The sequence below is a fragment of the Phyllobates terribilis genome, unplaced genomic scaffold (genome assembly GCF_046119375.1).
Source record: "Phyllobates terribilis strain yellow unplaced genomic scaffold, ASM4611937v1 Scaffold_5__5_contigs__length_657084704, whole genome shotgun sequence".
NCBI classification, from domain to species: Eukaryota; Metazoa; Chordata; class Amphibia; order Anura; family Dendrobatidae; genus Phyllobates; species Phyllobates terribilis.
Genome location: NW_027362765.1, coordinates 78129127 through 78157054, shown reverse-complemented (window position 1 = coordinate 78157054; position 27928 = coordinate 78129127). Strand labels below are relative to the sequence as shown.

The 27928-nt window shown below is 43.3% G+C and overlaps 1 protein-coding gene across 1 annotated transcript in view; it reads right to left on the bottom strand.

The window, feature by feature from the left end:
* Positions 1-443: 443 nt before the first annotated feature.
* The window catches only part of LOC141271471 (uncharacterized), a 62445-nt gene continuing 34960 nt past the window's right edge, over positions 444-27928 (bottom strand). The window contains exons 8-16 of the mRNA XM_073681540.1: positions 12961-13134; positions 12753-12876; positions 12572-12669; positions 10888-11037; positions 10579-10758; positions 10373-10496; positions 10202-10299; positions 5731-5821; positions 444-2660 (exon numbers count right to left, since the gene is read on the bottom strand). Coding sequence (XP_073537641.1) covers positions 1321-2660; positions 5731-5821; positions 10202-10299; positions 10373-10496; positions 10579-10758; positions 10888-11037; positions 12572-12669; positions 12753-12876; positions 12961-13134 — 2379 coding nt within the window. The 3' untranslated portion in view covers positions 444-1320. The remainder of the gene's footprint in view (positions 2661-5730; positions 5822-10201; positions 10300-10372; positions 10497-10578; positions 10759-10887; positions 11038-12571; positions 12670-12752; positions 12877-12960; positions 13135-27928) is intronic.

Below are 27928 nucleotides of genomic sequence, written 5' to 3'. Positions count from 1 at the left end.
TTCTCTGAAATGCTCCAGCGTACAATAAAAAAAATATAGATCCAAACGCAATGTAAGTTTTATAAATAGATGTTTAATAATGATTTATAAAGTTTGAAAGAGGTTGTCCAACGCTGCGCACTTCCACTTGATCTGACATCAAGCTTTGGGAGGCGATATGGCACATGATAAGGACAGATACCAAGGACACTGATACCTAAAAGGAACCTGTCACTCGATTCCTGCTGCTCAAACTACAGGTAGGGGATCAGTGTCTGATCACTCGGGGTACCCTGCCGATCAGCTGTTATCAGTGCCGGTGGCCGCAGGCCGGAAGTGCTTACTTGCGGAGCTTGGCCGTCTAGCTGTAGTGGCTGCTGCGGGGTACTACACATCTGCCTCCTATTCCATTCAATGGAAGGTGGATGTGTACTACCCCAAGACGGCCACTACAGGTAGACGGCCAAGCTCCGCAAGTAAGCACTTCTGGCCGGAGGCGGCACCTATAACAGCTGATCGCCGAAGGTGCCGGGTGCGGGACCACGGCCGATCAGACATTGATGTCCTATCCTATGGGGGGGGGTATCAATGTAAAAGTAGTGGACAACTTCTTTAAGTGCAGCACCTTTCCTGGACAGTTTCTACACGCTCCGCTCTAGTTGATTGACAGGTCTCTCCCATGTGTGCACATGTAACGGAGCAAGAGAGGCTGGCTGAGGGAGTTAAATATTTTATATACAAGGTTCATATATACAGCTGTAGGTGTCTTATTATGATACTAATTGCTTCTCAATAAAAAAATGGTCATTGGTAATTGTATACATTTTCTATGAATTATTTAGTGTTCTAAATGTTTTTTCGCTTGCTCATGTAGACAAGACTTTGCTCAACTATAACTTAAAGGAGTTGTGTGGTGTTATAAAAAGTCTAGTCACTCTATTTGACTGCGGACTGCCGAAGCGGGACGGTTTGCGATGCATACACTGTCAATATCCCTTGTATTCCATGTGCGGGTGGGCGGTCACGTAACCACAGGTCTTTGATTTGCATACTAGCTGTCACGTGCCAACTAGTCTTACCCGGCTTCTTTCAATAGAAGAGAATTGAGAGACATGCAGAAGTCTAGTTGGCGTGTGACTATAAATATCTAAATCATATACAAGCAGTCACATGACCACCACCAGCACAGGGAATACAACTGAATCATGACATTGTGAACACGGCACAGTCATGATTCGGCAGTCTGCAGTAACATAGAGTGACTGTAGACCTTTCTTCTAAGACCAGACAACAATTTTTCTCTTGTACATGTTGTCCATAAAATCATTAAAAAGAAAATGGCTACTTCCCTGTGTGAGTTCTCTCATGTTTAGCAAGATTTGTTTTCCGATTAAAACATCTCCCACAATTTGAACATGAAAATGGCTTTTCCCCAGTGTGAGTTCTCATATGTCTAAAAAGATCTGATTTCTCATTAAAACATTTCCCACAGTCTGAGCATGAATATGGCTTCTCTCCTGTATGAGTTCTCTGATGCACAACTAAAACTGATTTCTGTGTAAAATATTTCCCACATTTCACACAAGAATATGGCCTCTCGCCTGTGTGAATTCTCTCATGTGCTACTAAGCCCGATTTCTGCTTAAAAAATTTCCCACATTCAGAACATGAATATGGCTTCTCCCCTGTGTGAATTCTGTGATGTATAACAAGATTTGTTTTCCGATTGAAACTTTTCCCACATTCTGTACATGAAAATAGCTTTTCACCTGTGTGACTTCTCTGATGTGTAACAAGATATGATTTCTCTGTAAAACATTTCCCACATTCTGAACATGAAAATGGCTTATCTCCTATGTGAGTTCTCTTGTGTATAACAAGATATGTTTTCTGGTTAAAACTTTTCCCACATTCTGAACATGAAAATGGTTTCTCACCTGTGTGACTTCTCTCATGTCTAGCAAGATGTGATTTTTCTGTAAAAGATTTCCCACATTCTGAACAAGGAAATGGCTTATCCCCTGTGTGACTTCTTTGATGTGTAACAAGATTTGTTTTCCAATTAAAACATTTCCCACATTCTGAACATGAAAAAAGCTTTTCTCCAGTGTGAATTTTCTGATGTTTAACAAGATTTGTTTTCCAATTAAAATATTTTCCACATTCTTCACATGAATATGGCTTATCTCCTGTGTGAATTCTCTGATGTATAACAAGTTTAGATTTCTTGCTATACTGTTTTCCACATTCTGAACATGAAAATGGCTTTGCCTCGGTGTGAATTTTCTGATGTGTAACAAGATTGGTTTTCCGGTTAAAACATTTCCCACACTCTGAACATGAAAATGGCTTCTCCCCTGTGTGAATTCTCTGATGTTCAACTAAAGCGGATTTCTTTTTAAAAAACTTCCCACATTCTGAACATAAAAATGTTTTCTTCCCTTTGTGAGATTTTTGATTTTCTACAGCTCTTCTGTGACTTTTGCTTTGCATATTGGTCACTGATGAAGCAGAAGAAAAGACCTGTTGAAAAGGATCAGGTGACAGATTTTTTCTGAGAAAAGCTTGAGATGTATCTGGGATAATGGCATACTCTTCATATGCATCTGGTGTGATACCATGGTCATCTGGAGTAAAATCTGAAAACATCAGATGTTCCTCTGAGCTCTTGGTACAGTAATCTGCCAAAATAAAAACAATTTTATTATTTTTCAATATTACTGCCTTGAAATTATGTTATTATTTATATTATACAGTGAAGGAAATAATTATTTGATCCCTTGCTGTTTTTGTAAGTTTGCCCACTGACAAAGACATGAACAGTCTATAATTTTAAGGGCAGGTTAATTTTTAAAGGGAATCTGTCACCCCCAGGGAGATATCAGACATCTACTATGGGCATATAGGTTATAGAAAAGTAAATTTATACATACCTGTATGGCCCATAGTATGGGATAGTATGTTCTATGGGATTAAGGTCTGGAGACTGGCTAGGCCACTCCATGACTTTAATGTGCTTCTTTTTGAGCCACTCCTTTGTTGCCTTGGCTGTATGTTTTGGGTCATTGTCTTGCTGGAAGACCCAGCCACGACCCATTTTTAATGTCCTGGCGGAGGGAAGGAGGTTGTCACTCAGGATTTTACGGTACATGGCTCCATCCATTCTCCCACTGATGCGGTGAAGTAGCCCATAGCAGAGAAACACCCCCAAAACATAATGTTTCCACCTCTATGCTTGACAGTGGGGGCGGTGTTCTTTGGGTCATAATGCCAAAGAGCTCAAATTTTTGTCTCATTTGACCACAGCACCTTCTCCCAATAATTCACAGAATCATCCAGGTGTTCACTGGCAAACTTCAGACGGGCCTGCACATGTGCCTTCTTGAGCAGGGGGACCTTGCGGGCACTGCAGGATTTTAAACCTTTAAGGCGTAATGTGTTACCAGTGGTTTTCTTGGTGACTGTGGTCCCAGCTGCCTTGAGATCATTAACAAGTCCCCCCCCCCCATGTAGTTTTAGGCTGATCTCTCACCTTTCTAATGATCAAGGATACCCCATGAGGTGAGATTTTGCATGGTGCCCCAGATCGATGTCGATTGACAGTCATTTTGTATTTCTTCCATTTTCTTACTATTGCACCAACAGTTGTCTCCATCTCACCCAGGGTCTTACTTATGGTTTTGTAGCCCATTCCAGCTTTGTGCAGGTCTATGATCTTATCCCTGACATCCTTAGAAAGCTCTTTGGTCTTGCCCATGTTGTAGAGGTTAGAGTCTGACTGATTAATTGAGTCTGTGGACAGGAGTCTTTTATACAGGTGACTATGTAAGACTGCTGTCTTTAATGCAGGTAACGAGTTGATTAGTAGCGTCTAACTGGTCTGTAGGAGCCAGAACTCATAATGGTTTGTAGGGGATCAAATACATATTTCTCACTGCAAAATGCAAATAAATTTATACAATGTGATTCTCTTGTTTTTTTTGGATATTCTCTCTCTCAATGTTAAAATTAACCTACCCTTAAAATTATAGACTGTTTAGGTCTTTGTCAGTGGGCAAACTTACAAAAACAGCAAGGGATCAAATAATTATTTCCATCACTGTATATTTGATATAATTTCCATTCGAGTTGTAATGCAATTCAAATGACTGACAGACAGTAGGCCCGAATCAAGGACTAATAGATTATGATGATAGTCCATGAGGTTGTGAGCTTTCAATTTTTCACTTTTGTGTTGAATTTGTCTTCTCCAAAAGGTTCAGGTTTCACTGGGTCTCTCACCAAATTGGTTCCAGTTACATGTTGAGTAAAGGTGACTATAAGTCAGCGCTATTAGGTGGTGCCTGTCTCGTACAGATACATGCAGTCTTGCACAGAATAGGGAACATGGGAGGAGCAGTTTGCCTTACAAATAAGGCATGGATTTTTTTTCTATCTTATTATTGGAACTAAGCAGTGGTTACAAGAGAGAAGAACAAGTCCTTGAAGGGGTTGTACCAAGAACAAACTACATTTTAATCAATAGATTTTGTAATAATATTGAGTACTACAATTGGATGTGTTAAAAAAGATATTCCTGTGCTGAGATTAACTTCTAAATGTGCCCCTGCAATGTACTATGTAATGGCTGTGTCTGACCATACCACATCTCCTGGGCAGGGGAGGAAACAAAAGAGAGTATACAGACATTACGGCATGGGATCAGAGCTGCAGCTTTCCGTTAGGTAAAACATTTCCCTGCCTGTTTTTAAAAATGTTTTACCTCACAGAAAGCAGCATCTGCACTCCCCTGCTGAAATGTCTGTATACTCTTTTTCTTCCTCCTCTGCCCAGGAACTGTGGTATGATCAGACCATGTTCCTGTACGGTCAGACACAGCCATTACACAGTACACAGCAGGGGCACATATATAAGATTATCTCAGCACAGGAACATTATATTTTAACAGTTCCAATTGTGTAAATTATTTTTATTCGAAGATCTATTGCACTTTATTCATGGGATAAAGCCATTAATACTCATTTAAACGTTATGGAAAACAACGGAAACATTAGTTTCCAAGAATATATGAATAAGGGAGCAGAGGGAAAGAGGATCTGGAAAGGATTTGCAGCAGTGCCCTCTGCAAGCCATGGTTGCCAGTCCTTGGTTCTTTTGTAGATCACCTACTATAGCTTAACGACTACGACACCGTTACTTTTGCGATTTGAAGGAAAACTGCATCCATAGATTTATTAAAAAATAGTTATAGGAAATAGACAAAAGCTTAAAATCGACATGGCATGGTCTGAATATTCACGGACTTGTTTCTGGCGTCTCTACATCGTTATGTACCCATGTATTCAGCTTGTAAAGAACAATGCCATTGAGGTTTTTAGGCTGAGAAAATCTTCATCTAGATAAAAGGGCAGCCTGTGGCTCACTAGTACTATTTCTGCCTTTCATATCAGGGGTCCTGAGTTCCAATCCCTGGCACGAACAAGCGTAAAAAGTATATTTAGAGACATCCACTGAGCACAGTAGCTGGTGTTAGAAAGGACTGTGACCACAGATGTAGCTTCTCTAAAGCGAGCTATAGCTGCAGAGGAGAAACCTGCATACAAAATAAATTTAAAACATCATTTTTTTGGACTAAATGCTAAACCTTCCAGGTGTAAAGGCCATATAAAAATCTCAACATATACTGTAATTCTACAAGCCAATGAACGAGTAGTATCTGTGACTTCTCTGCATTTATTGGTTACTACTCACCTGGATAGTCATCTGTAGTTATCTCCACTTTACACCAATCATCACCCATCCCATATGTCTCTGTAGTATTAATAAGGGTCAGATGTTTACCCTGAAACAAAGATTATATAAGTTACAATCAGAAGGAGAAGCTGTGTGAAATGATTTCTAAGAACAAAAAAGTTCATAAATGAACATGACAGTAGTTATCTCATAGCTGCAGGTCTCCTGTATAAATTCAACCTGTCGGCTCCTAATTTTAACCAGCAGTCTCCATAAACATAAAATTGTGAGAAGATCCAGACAACATCTCATGTGATCAGCTTTATCTGACATCTCCAAGTATAAAACATACACTAAATGGCCAACTTATTAGAGACACCCATGTTGTGACACATAAGACATCCTTTGGCTTTCAACATCTCAGCAATTCATCACAGCATCGAGTTCACTTGGGGTTAAACCCCTTCCCGACGTGGTGTTATTACATTCCTGCACTTTCCTTTTTTCCCTTCCCTTCTCCCAAGACCCATAAGTTATTTATATTTTCCCATCCACACAACTCTATCAGGGTTTTGTTTGTTTTTTCTGGGAGGAGTTGTAGTTTTCACTGACACCGTTCATTTTACAATTCAATGTACTAGGAAACGGTGAAAAAACTCCAAGTGCACTGAAACTGTGGAACAAAATACAATTCCGCAATGATTTTTAGGGTTTAGTTTTTACAGTCTTCATTGTATAGTAAAAATGACTTGGTCAATACAATTATGGCAGTTCCAAACAAGGATAGTTTACATGGTGAAAAAAAAAAGTTGTCTCCTTCTATCGCCATTTTCCCAGACCCGTAATATTTTCAGGTTTTCCCCTTTCATTGGAAGTTTTGCCTCGATCACACCATTCTCAGTATAGTCTTGACACCGCTGCAAGTAAAAGGCCCCTCCATCCTCCCCATCTATCTCACCTTCTCCTCAGAACTATTCCTCAACTGTCAAACCTGTGTCTCCAAACACAATCAGTCACCTCATGCTCTCTCCTGCTCCCATCTACTAACACTTTCTCTGCTCCTCCTAACTGCTGGCCCTCCTCACCACATCTCCACAGTCACTTCCATCTCCTATCCACAATCTATCACAAATTATCACAACCCTTCTAACCTCATACACATCCGCCCAGCCCCTACTTCCCCAGTACTACGAACAGGAGCTCTATGGAACGCGCGCTCTGTCTGCAACAATCTTTCCTACATCCACAATCTTTTCATCACTAACAAACTTTCCTTCCTCGGCATCACCGAAACCTGGCTCACCCATTCTGACACGGCCTCTCCAGCTGCACTTTCGTATGGTGGACTCCACCTTTCCCACACCCTCCGCCCCATTGGCAAGCATGGTGGAGGAGTAAGTTTTCTCGTGTCAGATAACTGGTACTTCACCCAAATCCCACTGCCACCCTCCATTACTTTCCCCTCTTTTGAGGTGCACTGTGTGCACATCTACTCCCCTTCCAACCTCCAAATGGCTGTCATTTACCGTCTCCCAGGACCAGCCACCACCTTATAAGACCATATCACCACCTGGCTACTTAATTTCCTTTCCGCTGACATCCCCACTATCATCATGGGCAACTTCAACATCCCCATCGACAATTCTCGCTCAGCTGCCTCTAAGCTTCTATCCCTCACTTCCTCGTTCGGCCTTACTCATTGGTCTTCTGCAGCCACTCACAAAGATGGCCACACTCTGGACCTCCTCTTCACCCGCCTCAGTTCCCTATCCAACCTCTCTAACTCAAACCTCCTTCTTTCTGACCACAACCTACTTACATTCTCTACTCTCTCCTCTCCAGGTGCACAATCCCCACTTGCACACCCTCGCAGAAATCTCAAACACCTTGACCTACACTCACTCTGAATCCCTTCTCCCTCTTACAGACATTAGTTCCTTACATGATGCAGATGTTGCTGCTGCTTTATACAACACCACAACAACTGCAGTTGTCAATTCAGTTGCCCCCCTCACACATACCAAAGCTCGCACAATCAACAGGCAACCCTGGCACACCAGCCTAACCAAATAACTGCGACGGGCCTCCAGGGTTGCTGAGCGTAGATTGAAAAGGTCCCACTCCAATGAGCACTTCATCACATTCAAACAGTCCCTCACTACCTTCAAGTCCACACTCACTGCAGCAAAACAAACCTACTTCGCATCTCTCATATCCTCCCTGTCTCACAACCTTAAACTTCTATTCAACACCTTAAATTCTCTCCTCCACCCCCTAGGGCCTCCTCCCTCTTCTCTCAGCCTAAGACTTTGCCTCATTCTTCAAGCAAAAGATTGACACCATCAGACAAAGCTTTTGCAAAGTCCCTCCAGCCCCTCCTCACACCTACTCAATCCTCCTCCAAAACCAGCTTCTCCACCATTACGGAAGATCAACTTTCCTCTTTACTCTCCAAATCACACCTCACCACCTGTGAACTTGACCCAATCCCATCAAACCTCATCCCCAACCTTACCACTATCTTCATCCCAACCCTAACCCACCTTTTCAACCTGTCACTAACAACTAGTGTCTTCCCCTCATGCTTCAAACATGCCTCGATCACACCCATCCTCAAAAAGCCCTTCCTTGACCCATCCTCTCTGACTAGCTATCACTTCTCCTCTATGCCTCAAAACTACTGGAACAACATGTCCACTTTAAACTGTCCTCCCACCTCTCCTCCTGCTCTCTCTGACCGCCTCCAATCAGGCTTCCGACCGCACCATTCTACTGAAACTGCCCTGACTAAAGTCACCAACGACCTACTAAAAGCCAAATCCAAGAGACACTACTCTGTCCTCCTCTTCCTAGACCTGTCATCTGCCTTCGACACAGTGGACCATTCCCTTTTACTACAGACTCTCTCATCTCTCGGCATCACAGACTTGGCCCTATCTTGGATCTCTTCATACCCAACAGACAGGACATTCAGTGTCTCCCAGTCACACACCACCTCCTCATCATCATCTCGCCCCCTGTCGGTGTCCCCCAAGGTTCAGTTCTAGGACCCCTGCTCTTCTCCATCTACACCTTTGGCCTGGGACAGCTCAGAGTCTCATGGCTTTCAGTATCACCTCCATGCTGATGACACACAGATTTACCTCTCTGGACCTGATATCTCCTCCCTACTAACCAAAATCCCACAAGGTCTGTCCTCTATTTCATCCTTCTTCTCTGCTAGATTTCTAAATCTTAACATGGATAAAACTGAATTCATCATCTTTCCAACATCTCATTCAACCCCCCATCTGACCTATCAACATCAATTGCTGTTCACTCTCCCCAGTCCCACAAACTCGCTGTCTTAGGGTAACCCTGGACTTTGATCTCTCCTTCAAACCACATATCCAAGCCCTTCCCACATCCTGCCGACTCCAACTCAAAAATATCTCCCGGATCTGCACATTCCTCAACCACGAATCTGCAAAAACACTAGTAAACGCCCTCATCATCTCCCACCTCGACTACTGCAACCTCCTACTCTGCGGCCTCCCATCCAACACTCTCGCACCCCTCCAATCTATCCTAAACTCTGCTGCCCGACTAATTGACTTGTCCCCCACTATTCCCCGGCCTCACCTCTATGTCAATCCCTTAACTGGCTCCCCATTGCCCAGAGACTCCAGTTCCAAACCCTAAACACGGCATACAAAGCCATCCACAACCTGTCTCCTCCATATATTTGTGATCTAGTCTCCCGGTACATACCTGCACGCAACCTCCGATCCTCACAAGATCTCCTGCTCTACTCCTCTCTTCCCACAATCGCATACGAGATTTCTCCTGTGCATCCCCCCTACTCTGGAATTCTCTACCCCAACATATCAGACTTTCAACTACCGTGGAAACCGTAAAAAGGAACGTGAAGACTCACCTCTTCTGACAAGTCTACAACCTGCAGTAACCATCGCTCCGCCATACCGCTGCACGACCAGCTTTACCCTCACCTACTGTATCCCCACCCATCCCTTGTAGACTGTGAGCCCTAGCGGGCAGGGTCCTCGCTCCTCCTGTACCAGTCGCCGTTACGTTTTCTTAAAGATTATTGTAATTGTTTTTGTATGCATACCCCCTTTTCACATGTAAAGCGCCATGGAATAACTGGCGCTATAATAATAAATAATAATAATTTGGTCCGTTTTTTTTTTTTTTTTTAAATACTGGTTTTCATCCCAGCATTGATGACCATATTCTAAAATTGTTCAGATTGCACACTTTACGCATGCTAATCTGGATTCAAATTGAAAAGTGACCACTTCATTTGATGCTGCACTGTGCGATCACAGGTCTCTTTTCCATACCGAAAAGTTTACACTGGGAAAGGGCCGGTGTCTCTAATAAACTGACTATTAAGTATAATACTGGTGGATAAAAAGACTGAACACAAGACCTTCACAGCCTTCTACACATCATAGCGGAGATTTCATGACACTTTCTCTCCATCTACCTGATGATCCTGAGAAACATCGGGATCTTCTTGTTTACAGTCCTGTGGAAGAAGAGGAAGGGGACATCTCTCTGGTGTTGTCTTCTTACTGGATAGAACTGGGGTAAACACATACAGGGACTGAATTCATTCTTTACATATAGATAGTGTCTATTTAGTCCTGTCTATTACCTGGTGATGTGAGGGGCTGGGGAACCTCCATCATTAAGTCCTTGTACAGATCTTTGTGTCCTTCTAAATACTCCCACTCCTCCATGGAGAAATAGACGGTGACATCCTGACACCTTATAGGAACCTGACACATACAATGATACAGTCATCCCTCGATCCCTTCATAGCGTTACTGTATCATGTCCCAGCATTCCCACCAGTGTCACCTCTCCAGTCAGCAGCTCAATCATCTTATATGTGCGTTCTAGAATCTTCTGGTCATTGATATCCTCATGTATCAGGGGGTGATGTGGAGGCCCCGTGATTGGGCTCAGGGGTCTTCCCCATCCCTCAGACACAGGGTCCTGACAGTGCTCACTAGGGGTCTTCTTCAGTGCTGTGTAATCCTGGTTATGGAGAGACACATTAATAAATCTCACTACAGACATTTCCAGAGTCCTCACCTCTCCAGTTCTGTCCATCTGTTATTCCCATAGATAAGAATGATGTAATGTGACGTCATCAGAATCTCTCACCTCTCCAGTAAGCCGGAAGAGGATCTCTAGGGTGAGGTGTAATATCCTCTCCGCCATCTTGTCTCTGTCCCTATCCATCCTTGATGGGTGAATCAGGAAAATTCTCTTATATAGAAGATCTCCACTGAGAGGATCCGATATTATAGGGACCTGAATAGAGAGAAGATGACGACGTAACATCATAAAGAATCCCATGTAAAAAATATCCAGATTATAGTCCACATAAATATATTTATTACATAATATCTCAAATCCAACACCAAAAACAAAAGACGGAAACAATATTAAAAAGTTAAAATGTTTTAATCTAATTTAAATGTTTCAGAAAAATAAGATATAAAGTTATAAAGTACAGGGAACATCCACAGAGATCGGAATGGCAGAACCCAAGAAGTGAGTCACAGATAATGATGTAACATTACCTCCTTCCAGGCAATAGACATACATGTATTGTGGGCAAGGAGTTCTCGCAAAGCACTGAACATGTACACTGCAGCAGGAAGAGGCAACCAGGTTTAATCGTACAGTGACAGAGTAAAAATAGCTGTTATCCCTGACAGCAGACCATCCCCACTTATTGTCCGGGGGACTTTTTGCTCCACTAATTGGAAATCCCTGTGATTAGCCAGTCAATTATGACAGGCGAATCGCATCCTCTTTGCCCCCCTGGCACGCAAAAGTAGCCCCCTGTAAATTCTGTCAGAGGCTGTGAGCTAAAAAAGGCTACAACTGTGTGTTAGCCACTTCGTCCAACAGGTCTCAGAGAAACTGCGACCTTGAAACTCCTATAAAGGGATTCTGTAACGTGGTAACTTGTCCTGTCTAAGACATCAATCATCCACTCCAAAAAGATAGCAGTGATGGTAGTGCAACCCCTCTATAGGACTCCGATAGATCAGTCAACACGAACTGACCTATTAGGGCCATAGAGATTTATAGCAAATAATGATCCCCGCGCTGCATGCTTTATTTCAGTCAGATAAATGAGCTATTGGTTCTAATCAGCCATTATAGTATCTGACTTGATCTGCACAGCAGCCTCATGTCCTAATCCCAAATCAACCCCCAATTGCATCCTGCAACTGCTGAGCATATGTGCTCACATTTAGGCACCAAGCACTTTCTCCTGCTATATTTTTTTAATTTTTTATAACTTCTGCATGTTATCCTGAGGACACTGTGACCTGATCAGTATTGCACTCCAGTGATCAGCATCAGTATTAACATTTGCTAAAGGACATTTATCTTCTGTTTTCAATTCTTACATTTGCACCACATCCCTATGTGCATCCTGCAACCCCAGAGCGCTGATCAAAGACGTTATTGATCTACATCTGTGCTCAGGTTATAGTGCTGTTATTTTTTATTTTTTTATAATTTGCAAAAAAATTATTATATATAATATTAAATTTTTCCTTGACAACAATGTATATTCCCCACAACATTGCATGTGAAATCATTGAAAAGATACTTAGATGGAGCAATTTCCTCATTCTAATGTGGATTAAAAGAAAACTATTCACTGGTCTAATTTCCATACATGAGTTCACTGATCGTGAAGGGGCTGGTGTCTCAAACAGATTAGGCTGTTGAGTGTATAATACAGGTGGATTAAACAAAACTGAACACCAGACTTTCACATCATATCATATGGAAGATTTCATGACACCTTCTCTTCACCTACCTGATGATCCTGAGGAACATTGGGATCTTCTGGTTTACAGTCCTGTGGAAGAAGAGGATGGGGACATCTCTCTGGTGTTGTCCTCTTACTGGATAGAACTGGGGTAAACACATACAGGGACTGAATTCATTCTTTACATACAGATAATTATAGGCTGTGTGTATTTAGTCCTGTCTATTACCTGGTGATGTGAGGGGCTGGGGAGCCTCCATCATGACGTCCTTGTACAGATCTTTGTGACCTTCTAAATACTCCCACTCCTCCATGGAGAAATAGATGGTGACATCCTGACACCTTATAGGAACCTGACAAATACAATGATACCATTATTCCCCCAATCCCTTCATAGCGTTACTGCATAATTTCCCCAGCATTCCCAGCAGTGTCACCTCTCCAGTCAGCAGCTCAATCATCTTGTAGGTGAGTTCTAGGATCTTCTGGTCATTGATGTCCTCATATATCAGGGGATGAGGTGGAGGCCCTGTGATTGGGCTCAGGGGTCTTCCCCATCCCTCAGACACAGAGTCCTGACAGCGATCACTAGAGGTCTTCTTCATTACTGTGTAATCCTGGATATGGAGAGACACATTAATAAATCTCACTACAGACATTTCCAGAGTCCTCACCTCTCCAGTTCTGTCCATCTGTTATTCCCATAGATAAGAATGATGTAATGTGACGTCATCAGAATCTCTCACCTCTCCAGTAAGCCGGAAGAGGATCTCTAGGGTGAGGTGTAATATCCTCTCCGCCATCTTGTCCCTGTCCCTATCCATCCTTGACAGATCAATCAGTTAAATTCTCTTATATAGAAGATCTCCACTGAGAGGATCCGATATTGTAGGGACCTGAATGGGGAGAAGATGACGATGTAACATCATAAAGATCCCGTGTAAGAAATCTCCGGAGCTGTTACCGGCTTCACATGATCACTACATCCAGTCATGGCCCCGTCCTGCCCCCGGTATAACACACAATCACATTATAGTCACAAACAGGGATTTATCACAGACTATTTCCAATCCAGCATCAGAAACACAAAACAAATCTAAAAGGAAAATCTTTAAAATCTAAATATGTCTCTTGAACAGGTGGTCATAGGGAGAATGTTTCTCCTTGTGATGAGTGTCATATCGGTATAAGGAGACTAATAGGCCATGCGCTGCTCCTCCGGGAATTTAAACATGCAAATATCCTCTTCAGAGAGGAAGAAGACAGGAAACTCCATCTTGGAAAGCAGCAAAACACCACACCTACAGTCACCAGCACTGAGGGGGTTAATAGTAATGGGGGATCTCCACATACCTCCACCTGCAGAGCCGCACACTGGATATATGGCTGTTCTGTGCGCACAGGACCTGTGGTGATGTCACAGGAGGGGAGGAGTCAGGGGTCACATGATCAGGTGCCTCAGTGGATGCAGGACTCTGCTGTGCTGGTTGTCATGGTGCTGGATGAGGTGAAGTTTAGGTGTGGAATTAAGAAGGATTTACAATGTGTACGGATCGGAGCAGCATGTGTCTATGAAGTGTATGGAGCGGAGCCACATGTGTGTACGAAGTGTATGGAGCGGAGCCACGTGTGTATGAAGTGTATGGAGCGGAGCCGTGTGTGTATGAAGTGTATGGAGCGGAGTCGTGTGTGTGTACGGAGTGTATGGAGCGGAGCCGTGTGTGTATGAAGTGTATGGAGCGGAGCCGCGTGTGTATGGAGCGGAGTCGTGTGCGTACGAAGTGTATGGAGCGGAGCCGTGTGTGTGTATGGAGCGGAGCCACATGTGTGTACGAAGTGTATGGAGCGGAGCCACGTGTGTATGAAGTGTATGGAGCGGAGCCGTGTGTGTGTACGGAGTGTATGTAGCGGAGTCGTGTGTGTATGGAGCGGAGTCGTGTGCGTACGAAGTGTTTGGAGCGGAGCCGCGTGTGTGTACGCACATGTGGCTCCACTCCATACACTTCGTACACACACGTGACTCCGCTCCATACACTTCATACACACACGACTCCGCTCCAAACACTCCGTACACACACACGACTCCGCTCCATACACTTCATACACACGTGGCTCCGCTCCATACACTTCATACACACGTGGCTCCGCTCCATACACTTCATACACACGTGGCTCCGCTTCATACACACACACACGACTCCGCTCCATACACACGCGGCTCCGCTCCATACACTTCGTACACACACGTGGCTCTGCTCCATACACTTCGTACACACACGTGGCTCTGCTCCATACACTTCGTACACACACGTGGCTCCGCTCCATACACTTCGTACACACACGTGGCTCCGCTCCATACACTTCGTACACACACGTGGCTCCGCTCCATACACTTCGTACACACACGTGGCTCCGCTCCATACACTCCGTACACACACACGACTCCACTCCATACACTTCATACACACGTGGCTCCGCTCCATACACTTCGTACACACGTGGCTCCGCTCCATACACTTCGTACACACACGACTCCGCTCCATACACACGCGGCTCCGCTCCATACACTTCGTACACACACGTGACTCCGCTCCATACACTTCATAGACACATGCGGCTCCGTTCCATACACTTTGTACACACACGTGGCTCCGCTCCATACACTTCATACACACGTGGCTCCGCTCCATACACTTAGTACACACACGACTCCGCTCCATACAATTCATAGACACATGCGGCTCTGTACCATACACGTGTGTGTACAAAGTGTATGGAGCAGAGCCGCGTGTGTGTACGAAGTGTATGGAGCGGAGCCGCGTGTGTGTACGAAGTGTATGGAGCAGAGCCGCGTGTGTGTACGAAGTGTATGGAGCGGAGCCGCGTGTGTGTACGAAGTGTATGGAGCGGAGCCGCGTGTGTGTACGAAGTGTATGGAGCGGAGCCGCGTGTGTGTACGAAGTGTATGGAGCGGAGCCACGTGTGTGTACGAAGTGTATGGTACAGAGCCGCATGTGTCTATGAAGTGTATGGAGCGGAGTCGTGCGTGTACGAAGTGTATGGAGCGGAGCCACGTGTGTGCGAAGTGTATGGAGCGGAGCCACGTGTGTGTACAAAGTGTATGGAACGGAGCCGCATGTGTCTATGAAGTGAAACCAAAGACAAGAAAAATACCCAAATGGTTAAAAGTAAATGTATAGATCGCACAGTGCAAAAATAATAATAAATAATAAAGAGTATTTAGTTAACATAATTTTGATCAAAAATAATGTAAAAGCTGTCCCGCCACGTCACGGCATCCCTTGTGGGACAGTCCTAACTCTAATATTAAAAACCTTACCATTTGTCAAGTGACATACATATGGACAAGGACAGAGAGACTGGATCCCTGGTGCAAGCATAAAACCGAGGCAGGATCAGCGTCCCAGCCCAGACAAAGGACGGCCACACCCTTTTATATGCACTCAAGCATACTAACTGCAAAGAAAAAACCTGAAGGTGTGAACTGGAACATAAATTGATGTGCATGCAAAATGTAAATGCATGTTCACACAAGGCCATTAGACAAAGAGAAACCAAAGACAAGAAAAATACCCAAATGGTTAAAAGTAAATGTATAGATCGCACGGTGCAAAAATAATAAATAATAAAGGGTATTTAGTTAACATAATTTTGATCAAAATAATGTAAAAGCTGTCCCGCCACGTCACGGCATCCCTTGTGGGACAGTCCTAACTCTAATATTAAAAACCTTACCATTTGTCAAGTGACATACATATGGACAAGGACAGAGAGACTGGATCCCTGGTGCAAGCATAAAACCGAGGCATGTGTCTATGAAGTGTATGGAGCGGAGTCACGTGTGTGTACGAAGTGTATGGAGCGGAGCCACGTGTGCGTACGAAGTGTATGGAGCGGAGCCACGTGTGTGTACGAAGTGTATGGAGCAGAGCCACGTGTGTGTACGAAGTGTATGGAGCGGAGCCACGTGTGTGTACGAAGTGTATGGTACAGAGCCGCATGTATCTATGAAGTGTATGGAGCGGAGTAGTGTGTGTGTGTACGGAGTGGAGCCACGTGTGTGTGAAGTGTATGGAGCGGAGCCACGTGTGTGTACAAAGTGTATGGAACGGAGCCGCACGTGTCTATGAAGTGTACGGAGCGGAAAAGCATGTGTCTGAAGCGGAGCCACGTGTGTGTACGGAATGGAGCAGCGTGTGTCTGAAGTGTATGGAGCGGAGCCACGTGTGTATATGCAGTGTGCAGAGCAGCGTGTGTCTATTAAGTGTATGGAGCAGAGCCACGTGTGTGTACGGAGCGGAGCAGCGTGTGTCTATGAAGTGTATGGAGCGGAGTCACGTATGTGTACGGAGCGGAGCAGCATGTGTCTATGAAGTGTATGGAGCGGAGCCACGTGTGTGTGTGCAAAGTGTATGGAGAGGAGCCGCATGTGTCTATGAAGTGCATGGAGCGGAGTCACATGTGTGTACAGAGCGGAGCAGCGTGTGTTTATGAAGTGTATGAAGCGGAGCCGTGTGTGTATGGAGCAGAGCCGCATGTGTCTATGAAGTGTATGGAGCAGAGCCGCGGATGTGTACGGAGGGGAGCAGTGTGTGTGTACGATGTGTACCGAGGGGAGCAGCATGTGTGTATGATGTATACAGAGCAGAGCCGTGCGTATATGATGTGCAAATAAAGAGCTGTATGCACCCTTTCCTCCACGGACAATTTTTACTTTTGTGGGCAGGAGGGTTCTCCCCTTCTTCCAAGAACCATAACTTTTTTATAGTTCTGTCTACATAGCTGTACCAGGGCTTGATTTTGACAGGAAGAGTTGTACTTTTCAATAACGCTGTTCATTTTGCCATTCCATGTACTGAAAAACTGGAATAAATTCCAGGTGTGGTGAAATTGGGGAAAAGATGCAATTCTGCCATGTTTTTTTTATTTTCAATGTGGTCAGAAGGGGTGATTTGAACTTTTATATCTTTTTTTTTTTTACTTTATTTTTTAGTCCCCATGTAGGGAGTCATCCCTTGCTAACAACTGAATTACAGTGTGACTTTAATAGACAATACTCCACTCTGATTTGTGTGCACTTTGACTAGTCCTTTCTCCCCTGCAGCTTGCTGTGTGTTGGTTTGAACAAGAAACAGGAAGTGTCTGTTCAGGAAGTGAAGACACTCGTGCCTGTGAGAGACAGACAGGACAGTTATCCGAGTGCTGGAAAGAGTATCCCTCAACCTCCCACCTTGTTGGGAGATTGTCCTGCCACTGCCTGTGGGAACCTTCTGCAACCTTGATGATATGGAGTGGTCATCATACCGGTGGGCCTAGGAGAGGTAGGCCAAAATGCCCTGGTAGCCCGTACATTGGCCGTGGTCCGTAATGGACGAGTACCCATCAGCCGTGAATGTGGGACAGAGAAGTTTGCTTAACCCCAGGAGTGGACCTGGCTTATGTGTACCTACATCGAAGTGAAGTTCTGAGTTGGAATGAAGTGACCCTAGCCCCAATAGATGATGCTGTCTGGACCTTGGCAGTCACGGGCGAAACGAAAGAGGCCCCAACCCCGGAATGGAATGGGTGAGCAATCTTGGCCGAAATGAATGTGAAAGCTCTTGATCTGGATCATATACAAGCAGTTGAAGCGATGCTGTGGGAGAATCAGGCCATGTTTGCCTGCCACAACGACGAGTTCGGCTGCACAGACGCCGTCACCCACTTCTCCGATCTGAGAAAGATATCGACAGATACCTCCCAAGCTGTACCAGGAGGTGAAGACCTTGCTGAAACAGATGTTGGATTTGGGAGTAGTCAGAGTTCATTGACAGCCCCAGTGATGCTTGTCAAGATGAAGGATGGAATCATTTGTTTTTGCTTGGACTACCAGCGGTTGAATGCGTGCACCATGCGAGCCTCATACCCCTTGCCCAGTATTGAAGAGTCCTTGAAGGCTCTAGAGAAGTCTAAATACTTCTCCACTCTGGATTTAGCTAGCGGGTACTGGCAGGTACCGGTAGCAGGAAAAGACTAGGCAAAGACGTCCATGGGACTGTTTGAATTTAACATAATGTTATTCGGTCTATCCAATGCACCGGGTATGTTCCAGCGGCTGATGGAGAAGTGCCTGGGCGACCTGAACTTTGAAGCTTCTCTGATATGCCTGAACGACACCGTCAGGCAGGACTCAAATACTGTACAGTAGACGAGGAGGCAGATCAAAACACCGGCTTTATTGAAAGACAGAGGATTATATGCCGGAAAATAAGATTGATTATTTTAATTATAACAGCAATAGATACAACGACAGATAGCTGGAGCATGTCGCACAAGTTGTGCGCCAGCTATGGCAATGCAAAGTCCAATACAAACAGTATAAACAATTTCTACAGACTACTCTCTTCAAAATTCCTACCTGGCTTCCGATAATTGAGTCACGCTGCTACAGCCCCCTAACACAGTTGAACACTGGTGTCACTCACAGTTCTGTAGCAAAGAAAGTCTGGTAGCAGCTGTTTGGTCCTGATGTAGTGGAGCTGAGTTTGTTGTGTTGAGCCCTTCCTTCAGGGTAACGGATCCGTCTTCTTCTGGATCCGAGCAAGACTCGTTCTCCCTTGTTAGGACACACTTATTGTCCTGTCTGTCTCTGACAGACACTAATCTCTCTCTTCACTTCCTGACCGACACTTCCTATTTCTTGTTCAAACCAGCACACAGCAAGCTGCAGGGGAGAAAGAACTCGCCCTAGTGCACACAAATCAGAGTGGAGCATTGTCTCTTAAAGTCACAGTGTAATTCAGTTGTTAGCGGGGGCTGGCCCCCTACACCCTCATGGTAATTGAACCTGTAATCATCCGATCACTTATTCTTTTGCATGTTTGTCACACAAATGTTTCAGATCACAAAACAAATTTAAATATTTGACAATGATAACACAAGTAAACACAAAATGCATTTTTTAAATGAAGGTCTTTATTATTAAGGGAAAAAGAAATCCAAACCTACAGGGCCCTGTGTGAAAAAGCGATTGCCCCCCCTTAAAACATAAATCATAAATAAACTGTGGTTTATCAAATCTTTAAGATGCTGAGTTCAATTCAAAGTTTTTTTTATACTGTTTAACAAATCTGGAGTATTCATTCTGTTTTATAGAAAGAGCAGTGATTTCATAGGCGAGATTATACAGTGCTGTGCAAATTAATTGGAACAAAGCATTTTTTAAGTAAAATCGTAAGTTGGTTACCATTCAGTGATTCAAACCAGTTTTAACTGTTTTGAACAGGTGTGAGTGTACAACCTTGAGTAACAAAATGTGGTTTGACTGGTTTTAGTCAGAAAATAACAGCTAGCTGCCCCCTCAGCTTTAGTTGAGAGCTTGTTTCTGTGAGGAGTGGTTTAGTGTACTTTTTCTCTCAGTATGATTCGTGCCGGTAAAAATGGATGTTACTCCACGGAAGAGGTCTAGAATTATTACTCTTAGGCTGCGTGCCCACGATGCATTTTTCATGCGTTTCCGCTGCGGAAATTCCGCAGCGGAAATGCATCAAAAACGCTTCGTAATCCGCACCACATGGTCCTCAATGGCATTCCGCAATGTCAATGCACATGCTGCGGATTATTCCGCAGCGTTTCTGCGGCGCTCAAAAATCCGCAGCATGTTCATTAAATTTTGCGGAAGCGCAGCGGAATTGCCGCCATTGATTTGCATTGACACGCATATAATCCGTGTCTGTACATTTGTACACGCGGATTATATGCGTTTCAATGTGCGGATGGTACCCAGTTCTGGAGGAGAGAAGACTCTCATCCAGACCTGGGTACCATTGTACCTGTGAAAAAAAGAATAAAATAATAAATAAAGTTTATATTTACCTTCTCGCAGACCGGCCGGCAGTGCTTATCTTCCAGGACCTGAGATGACGTCGCGCTCCTTCCGGGTTGCCGGCATATCGCGAGACCGCAAGCTGTCTCGTGATATGCCGGCAACCCGGAAGGAGCGCGACAACACACGCGGCAGCACACGCGGCGGGGGATCGGTAAGTATAGCTTTGTTTTTTACGGTCACACTATATAAATCCATGCTGTTTGCATGGATTTATATAGTGTGACCTAGTTGTCACAAGCACTTTCCAAGTGATGCTATCGCCTGGAAAGTGCTTGTAGTCCGCATGCGTAAACGCATGCATAAACGCATGTGAATACTCGTGTATTCTGCAGGAAAAACGCATGCACAATCTGCATGCTTTTTTTCTGGCAAGGGAGATGGAGAAACGCTGCAGAAATTTTCTGCTTCATTTCTGCATCGTGGGCACATAGCCTAAATGAGCATACAAGTCTGACTGTAAGAAAAATCGCTTCCACCGTTGGTATTGGAAAATCTACCGTTTCAAGAATAATTCGCAGACACAATGAAACTGGATCGTTTTCTCCAAAACGAAAAGGGAAATGTGGAAGAAAAAGGAAAACGACACCAAGAACTGATAAAACACTTATCAGAAATAGTAAAATGAATGCAAGAAAAACAAGTAAAGACCTCCAAAGAGACATGTTCGCTGCAGGTATTGATATTAGCAATTCGACTGTACAGCGCAGGCTTCTGGAAGTTGGTCGGAGGGAAACAAAGCCAGTAAAGAAACAACTTCTGACATCTCCAATGAAGGCAAAACGACTCGCATGGTCAAAAAAATATAAATCTTGGACAACTAGCCAGTGGAAAAAGGTAATTTTCAGTGATGAAACCCATCTTTTTGTTCAAGGGTACAGAGCAAGTGTTGTTAGAAGAAGCAAAAATGAACCATTGAAAGCTGATCATATTCAACAAACTGTAAAACACCCTCAAAAACAGATGTTTTGGGGCTTTTTTACAGCTGATGGTACAGGGAGCTTATTTCCTGTTGATGGTATGATGTATTCATCCAAATACATAGTCGTTTTAAAACGTTTTATTGTGCCATTTATGTGTAAATTTGAAGGGACATTCCAACAAGATTTGGCTCCATGCCACAATTCCAAGTGTGTGAAGAAATCCCTGGAAGAAAATAAAGTAAAAGTGCTGGACTGGCCTGGAAATTCACCAGACTTAAATCCTATAGAAAATTTGTGGAGCATTGTGAAGAGACGTCTTGGCAAAATGGACTGTACAACCAAAGAACGAATGATAAACAGTGCCATACAAGTGTGGTTCCATGATGAAGAATTTATGCAAAAACTTGGTAGAATCAATGCCAAAACGCATTGAAAATCTCATATCTGCTAAAGGAGGACATATTTCTTACTAAAATTAGTATGTAACCATGCATTATAACATTTTATTATTAAATATTCAAAAATGTGTTTTTTTGCTTTGTCCCAATTAATTTGCACAGCACTGTATGCTGTATATACATCAATAGGATACACAGACTTTGCTGTGTGTACATCACAAAGCTTACGCTGAGACTGTTGTATACATAACAAAGGGTACACAGACTCTGCTGTATATTCATAAAATATTTATTTAGACTGTTGTATACAGTGGGGAAAATAAGTATTTGATACATTGCCATAGTGGAGAAGTTGGGGTGTGATTGATTGAGTGTGTGGACAGGTGTCTTTTATACAGGTAACAAGTTCAAACAAGTGCAATTAATACAGCTAATGAGAGCAGAGTAAGAGGGCTTCTTAACCCCTTTACCTCCAAAGGTGGTTTGCACATTAATGACCAGGCCAATTTTTACAATTCTGACCACTGTCACTTTAGTGTAATAACTCTGGAATGCTTCAACGGATACCACTGATTCTAAGACTGTTTTTTCGTGACATATTGTACTTCATAATAGTGGTAACATTTCTTCGATATGACTTGCGTTTATTTGTGAAAAAATTGGAAATTTTGAAAATTTCGCAAAAAATTCAAACATGTCTACTTTACATCAGCACAATTTTGGAACCACATTTTTTGGGGGTAGGAAGTTATAAGGGTTAAAAGTTGACCAGCGATTTCTCATTTTTCCAACAAAATTTACAAAACCATTTTCCCGGAGACCGCCGCATGCATCACAATGGAAGGTGCGGGGCTCCGGCTTTTACAAAATGTCGGCGGAGCCCTCGCACCACCGGACACCTACCGTACTGCAAGCCAGGGACCCGCAGCATGAAGAGCGCAGCATGAGGACCACAGCCATCTTCCGACTCCTGCCTCTGCCGGAAGGCAGAAGCGTCCGGCAGCAGCGATCTCCCGACTCCTGCCTCGACCCTGCCACCTGGGACCCTGCTCCACCAATGCCTCAGGCCCCCAGGTAAGCTGATTATAACACGCACTGGTTTATAAAAAAAAAACATTTTATTCCTATTCTCTTCCCCAAATTTTGGGGTGCGTTTTATAAACCTGTGCGTCTTATAATCCACAAAATACGGTATTTTATAGAAAAAAAAAAATTGTATCGCTTTATTCTGAGAGCTATAAGTTTGTTATTTTTCAGCTGATGGAGCTGTATGGCAGCTTGTTTTTTGCGGGACAAGATGACGTTTTCAGCGGTACCATTTTTATTTACATTCGTCTTTTTGATCGCGTTTTATTTCATTTTATGTTTGGCGGTATGATAAAGCATCGTTTTTTGCTTCGTTTTTTTTTTTTTTTTTACCGTGTTCACTAAAGGGGTCTACTACTGATACAGTTTTATAGATTAGGTCGTTCTGAACACGGCGATACCAAATATGTGTACTTTTATTGGATTGTTGTTTTTTTTTTCAGAATAATATTTATTTATTTATAGGTACAGTATATTTTTATATTTTTGGAGATTATTTTTTTCATTTTTTTTTTATATTTTTTACAATTTTTTTTTCTTTTTACACTTTCCCCACTATGGGACTTTCATTTTTTGCAGGTTGATCACTTGCATATCATAGAGATGCAGCAGCATCTCTATGCTATGCTGCGTGTCAGTGCTGCACAGGCAAAAGTTACTTTGATCGTGCACTGTGCATGATCAAAGTAACTTCCTGATGCCTGGTGACCCGGATGTCGTTATGACGAAATCGGGTCACCATGACAACTACCGGGACCCGGCACAGACAGCGTGGGATGCCAAAGAGGAGGTAAGTAGGTCGCGCTTACCTCCCCTTGCTCCCAGAATGCTGCGATCGACTTTGATTGCAGCATTTCGGGGATTAATGTGCCGGGAGCGGTGCGGCACCGCTCCTGGCACATAGCACCAGGTGTCAACTGTGAGAATCAACTGACACCCAGCGGCGATCGCCCCAGGTCAGTACGATGTACTATTACTGAGCATGTCAGAAAGGGGTTAAAGAAAAACTAACAGGTCTGTGAGAGCCAGAATTCTTGCTGGTTGGTAGGTGATCTAATACTTATTTCATGCAAAAAAATGCAATTTAACTATTTAAAAATCATACAGTGTGATTTTTTAGATTCTGTCTCTAACAATTGAAGCGTACTTACGATAAAAATTACAGACCTCTCCATTCTCCGTAGGTGGGAAGACTTGCAAAATCGGAAGTTTATCAAATATTTATATTCCACATTATATACACAAGGGGTGTTCAAGTCATCTACCCCAGCATGTTCTGTCAGTGTTAGGGAGCTGAGCTTTTCTGTGCATGTTGAGACAGTAGAAGTTCAGTCTGATGAAAGCACTAGAAGTGACAGGATGGCAAGTGCAGTACAGTGTGTCTTTACAAAGAAAGTGAGGGATTTTGAGCTTCGTTCCATGATTAAAATCCTTACAAAGTAAGAAAAGAAGTCTAAAGAAATCCATGAAAGAATGATTGCTTTACATAGTGATGATGCACATTCCTACTACCAAGTAAAGTTTTGGGCCAAGCAGTTTAAATGAGGTAGATAATCAATTAAAGATGACCCCCGTTTAGAGCGACCTGTCGAAGCATGTTCAGAGGAAATGCGCCGTAAAGTGGAGGCAATGAACTTGGAAGATCATCCAGTCAAAATCAGTTTTATAGCTCATGGATTAGGCATTTCAATTGGTTTCCAGTATCATTCATGACGTTTTGGTGGTGTCAAAGGTCAGTTCACGGAAGGTGACACAAATGTTAGTGCCTTAGCAAAAAACATGTGGCCAGCAATTTAGCCAAGAGAATTTATAAATAATTAAAATGAACTCACAGCTTCACACCACTTGTCACGGCTCACAGATCGACAATGTCCAAGCGCGGGATTTAAATGCCGATTCTAGTGACATCAGCGCAAACCCGGGAACAGAATTCAAATGGCGTGGATGACGACAAGCTGGACTGAATGCCATGAAGCACACCCCTATGACTAAACGAGCAGGTATGATATAAGTATCTAAAGTGCTTTTTACAAAAGATTATAGCGCCGATTTTAATGAAAAAAGCGTGTTAGTGATGCACATTGCATCACTAACAACGCAATGAGGGCAGTTTAGATAGAACAAATGATATGACAGGTTCCCTTTAAGGAAACATCAATCCATTACCATGATCCCGAGACCAAACAAGAGTCCATGCAATGCACAAGAGGTTACCAACTCCAAAGAAATTTTGTGTCCAACAGTCAGCTGGAAACATCATGACAACAGTTTTAGCAATACAGAAGGCATTACATGATACGATCAAAGAGAAATGCAGTGGGAAGTTGTAGGCAGGTGAGTTGCTGCTTCACTGCATGCGCCACCTCACAAGTCTTGCAAATCACCAGCTGCTATCAGGAAAAGTGGATTCATGGAGCTTAGCCATCTACCCTACAGTCCAGAACTGGCTTCCAGTGATTACTTTCAATTTTGGAACCTGAAGAAATTTCTGAGTGGGTAACAATTTCCTGATGATAATTCAGACAAAGCGTTAGTACCAGGGTTCTTGCAGCAGCAAGAAGTCTACTTCTATTCTGAGGGCATGGTATCACTGGAGGAACAGTGGAATAAGCGTGTTGAAGTCAAGTGGGATTTCAATGAAAAGTAGCAAGTTCAGTTTTCTCATAAAATATTATTTTCATATTCAGGTAGATAGGATACACTGAGACTCTGCTGTATACATCACATAGGCTACACTGAGACTCGGCTGTATACATCACATGGGATACACTGAGACTCGGCTGTATACATCACATACTCAGAAGCAATAACTTACCACGTCTGTAGTCTTATTGGCCAGATTAATAGAAAAATGCAGGTCAGAGTATAAATGGGTGCTGCTTTCAGTTGCTGACCATCAAGTACTTTGTATATACAGTATACTGAAAGAGATGGCACAACCAAATTCTTTGAGCGAGAAAATATTTTTTTATTCCATTTCCAATAAAACAAAGACAAAAGTTTACATTCACATGATAGAAAACTGAAGCGTTTCTGGTATTTAACTCCCTTAATCATAGTCAGTACTAGAGAATCATGAGAACTATTTAAAACCAAAACTGACTAACCAAATTAATGCATCTAATAATGATACAATATAAATCACATAGTGGAGGACTGAGGTTGGAGAAAAAATAATTTGTGCTCAGTCAGCTGAGGAGAAAATGTATTTCTTTTGAAGTCACAGTCCTCTTGTTAGAACCCTCCTGTTTGTTTTTTCCATCTAGTGTTTTGCGGTCACGTGACCATCTGCCTTTATTTTCCAGCTCCACCCTTCTGGCTGTGCTGGACTTCAGTGTTTGACTGTCTGTCTAGCCAGGTGCTTCTGTGTCTTTCTCTGTCAGTTCGCTTGGTCCTTCTGGGACCTCTAGTACTTTTTTGTCAGTTTGTCTTTTTGTGTTCTGCAACTACCTTTCTGTTTAGGAGGTGTCCCATTTTTGTCCCAGTCCTTAGTTCTTTTAGGGACCCTTTCCGTTATGCTATAGGTCTTCGTTCAGACTAGCCGATGACTAAGGCGGGTCTGTTTGCTAGTAACAGGCAGCCCACTACATCGTAGGGATTCAGCTTAGTCTTACTGTAGGGACAGCTTTCCCCTATCTTTCCTTAGTTCATGTTGCAGATCATAACGGTAAGTCCAGCCCAAAAAACTAAAAGGAAAGAAATCCGGGGATCAGTATGGTTTCCGTCCAGGATTTGGCTCAACGCCTGCAGGGATTGTCTCTGCAGGTGGCCGAGTTTCAGCAACACGTGAGTAGATGTTTTGGAGCGCATTTTGTCAAACTCAAGATAGGACTGCCTGATGTTTTTTTTGGATACAACAAGTTTTTTTTCCTTTAAAAATGCTTGTTTGTTATATTTTCATTTGAGGTCAAGGTCCTCTGGGAATGAATCACAGCGCGTTTGTTTTATTATGTCACCTTTGCGCAATGAACCACAGGGGTGGGCCTTTTCTCTCCAACCTAATGATCCGTGTTTAAGGTCTGTTGAAGAATTTTTTTCTCTATGGGGCTGTTATATGACGATCCTGATCGAATCTCATCTGCTGAGGCAGAACTCAGGCGTTTGAATCAGGGGTCAGGTGATGTTGAAAATTATTGCACACACTTCAGGAGATGGGCATCAGAAGTTAAATGGAATGATCCTGCACTGAAATGTTTATTTCTTCTTGGTCTGAGTGAAAAAGTTAAGGATCTGCTAATTGCATTCCCTGCACCTGAGACTCTGCAGGATGCCATGCAATTAGCTCTTCGTGTGGACCGGAGGCTGAGGTGCAGGCTGAATGAGGTAAAGACTCCTGTAATGTCAGTTTCTAGTCCCCAGAAAATCTGCTCAGACGGCGATGGAGGTTGGGGCGATGTCACTCCGCTCTCGGGAAAGAGACCGGAGGTTCGCCGAGGGATTGTGTCTTTATTGTGGTAAAGCTGACCATTTGATTAAGTATTGTGAGTGTCGTTTAAGTAAAGAAAAAAAAAAGGTCAGTTACGCCCGTACAGCTTGTTTACTCTCTGCAGGAGTATTTCTTTCTGGGAGTACTACTTTGCAGGGAGATTTGATTGAATTTCAGGTATTTGTGGATTGTGGTTCAACACTTAATGTGATTGATAAAGGGTTTTTGGAAAACCTTAAATTGAAATCCAACCTTTGTCATCACCTATTTCTGTGATTGCAATTGATGACACTCCCTTGAAATGTATTACTCACAAGGTTGCTGCATTTCACCTCACTATCAATGGAGTTCACCAAGAAATTTTGGACTTGGTTGTTTTAGATAATTTACCCTCTCCGGTTGTTCTAGGATTGCCTCGGTTAAAACTGCACAATCCTTTACTGGACTGGTCTACTAATGTGATTAAGTCTTGGAGTCCGAAGTGCTATGATAAATGTTGTAATGGTCACATTGCGGCTGTGGAAAAAGGGGAATTACCTGTACCTATTCAAGATTTTTGGAGGGTTTTTTCGGAGGAGGAGTCGCAAGTTTTACCTCCTCATAGGGATTATGATTGCGCCATTGAGTTTGTTCCGGGAGCTACTGTTCCCAAGAGTCGCTTGTTTAATCTGACTATCCCTGAAAGAA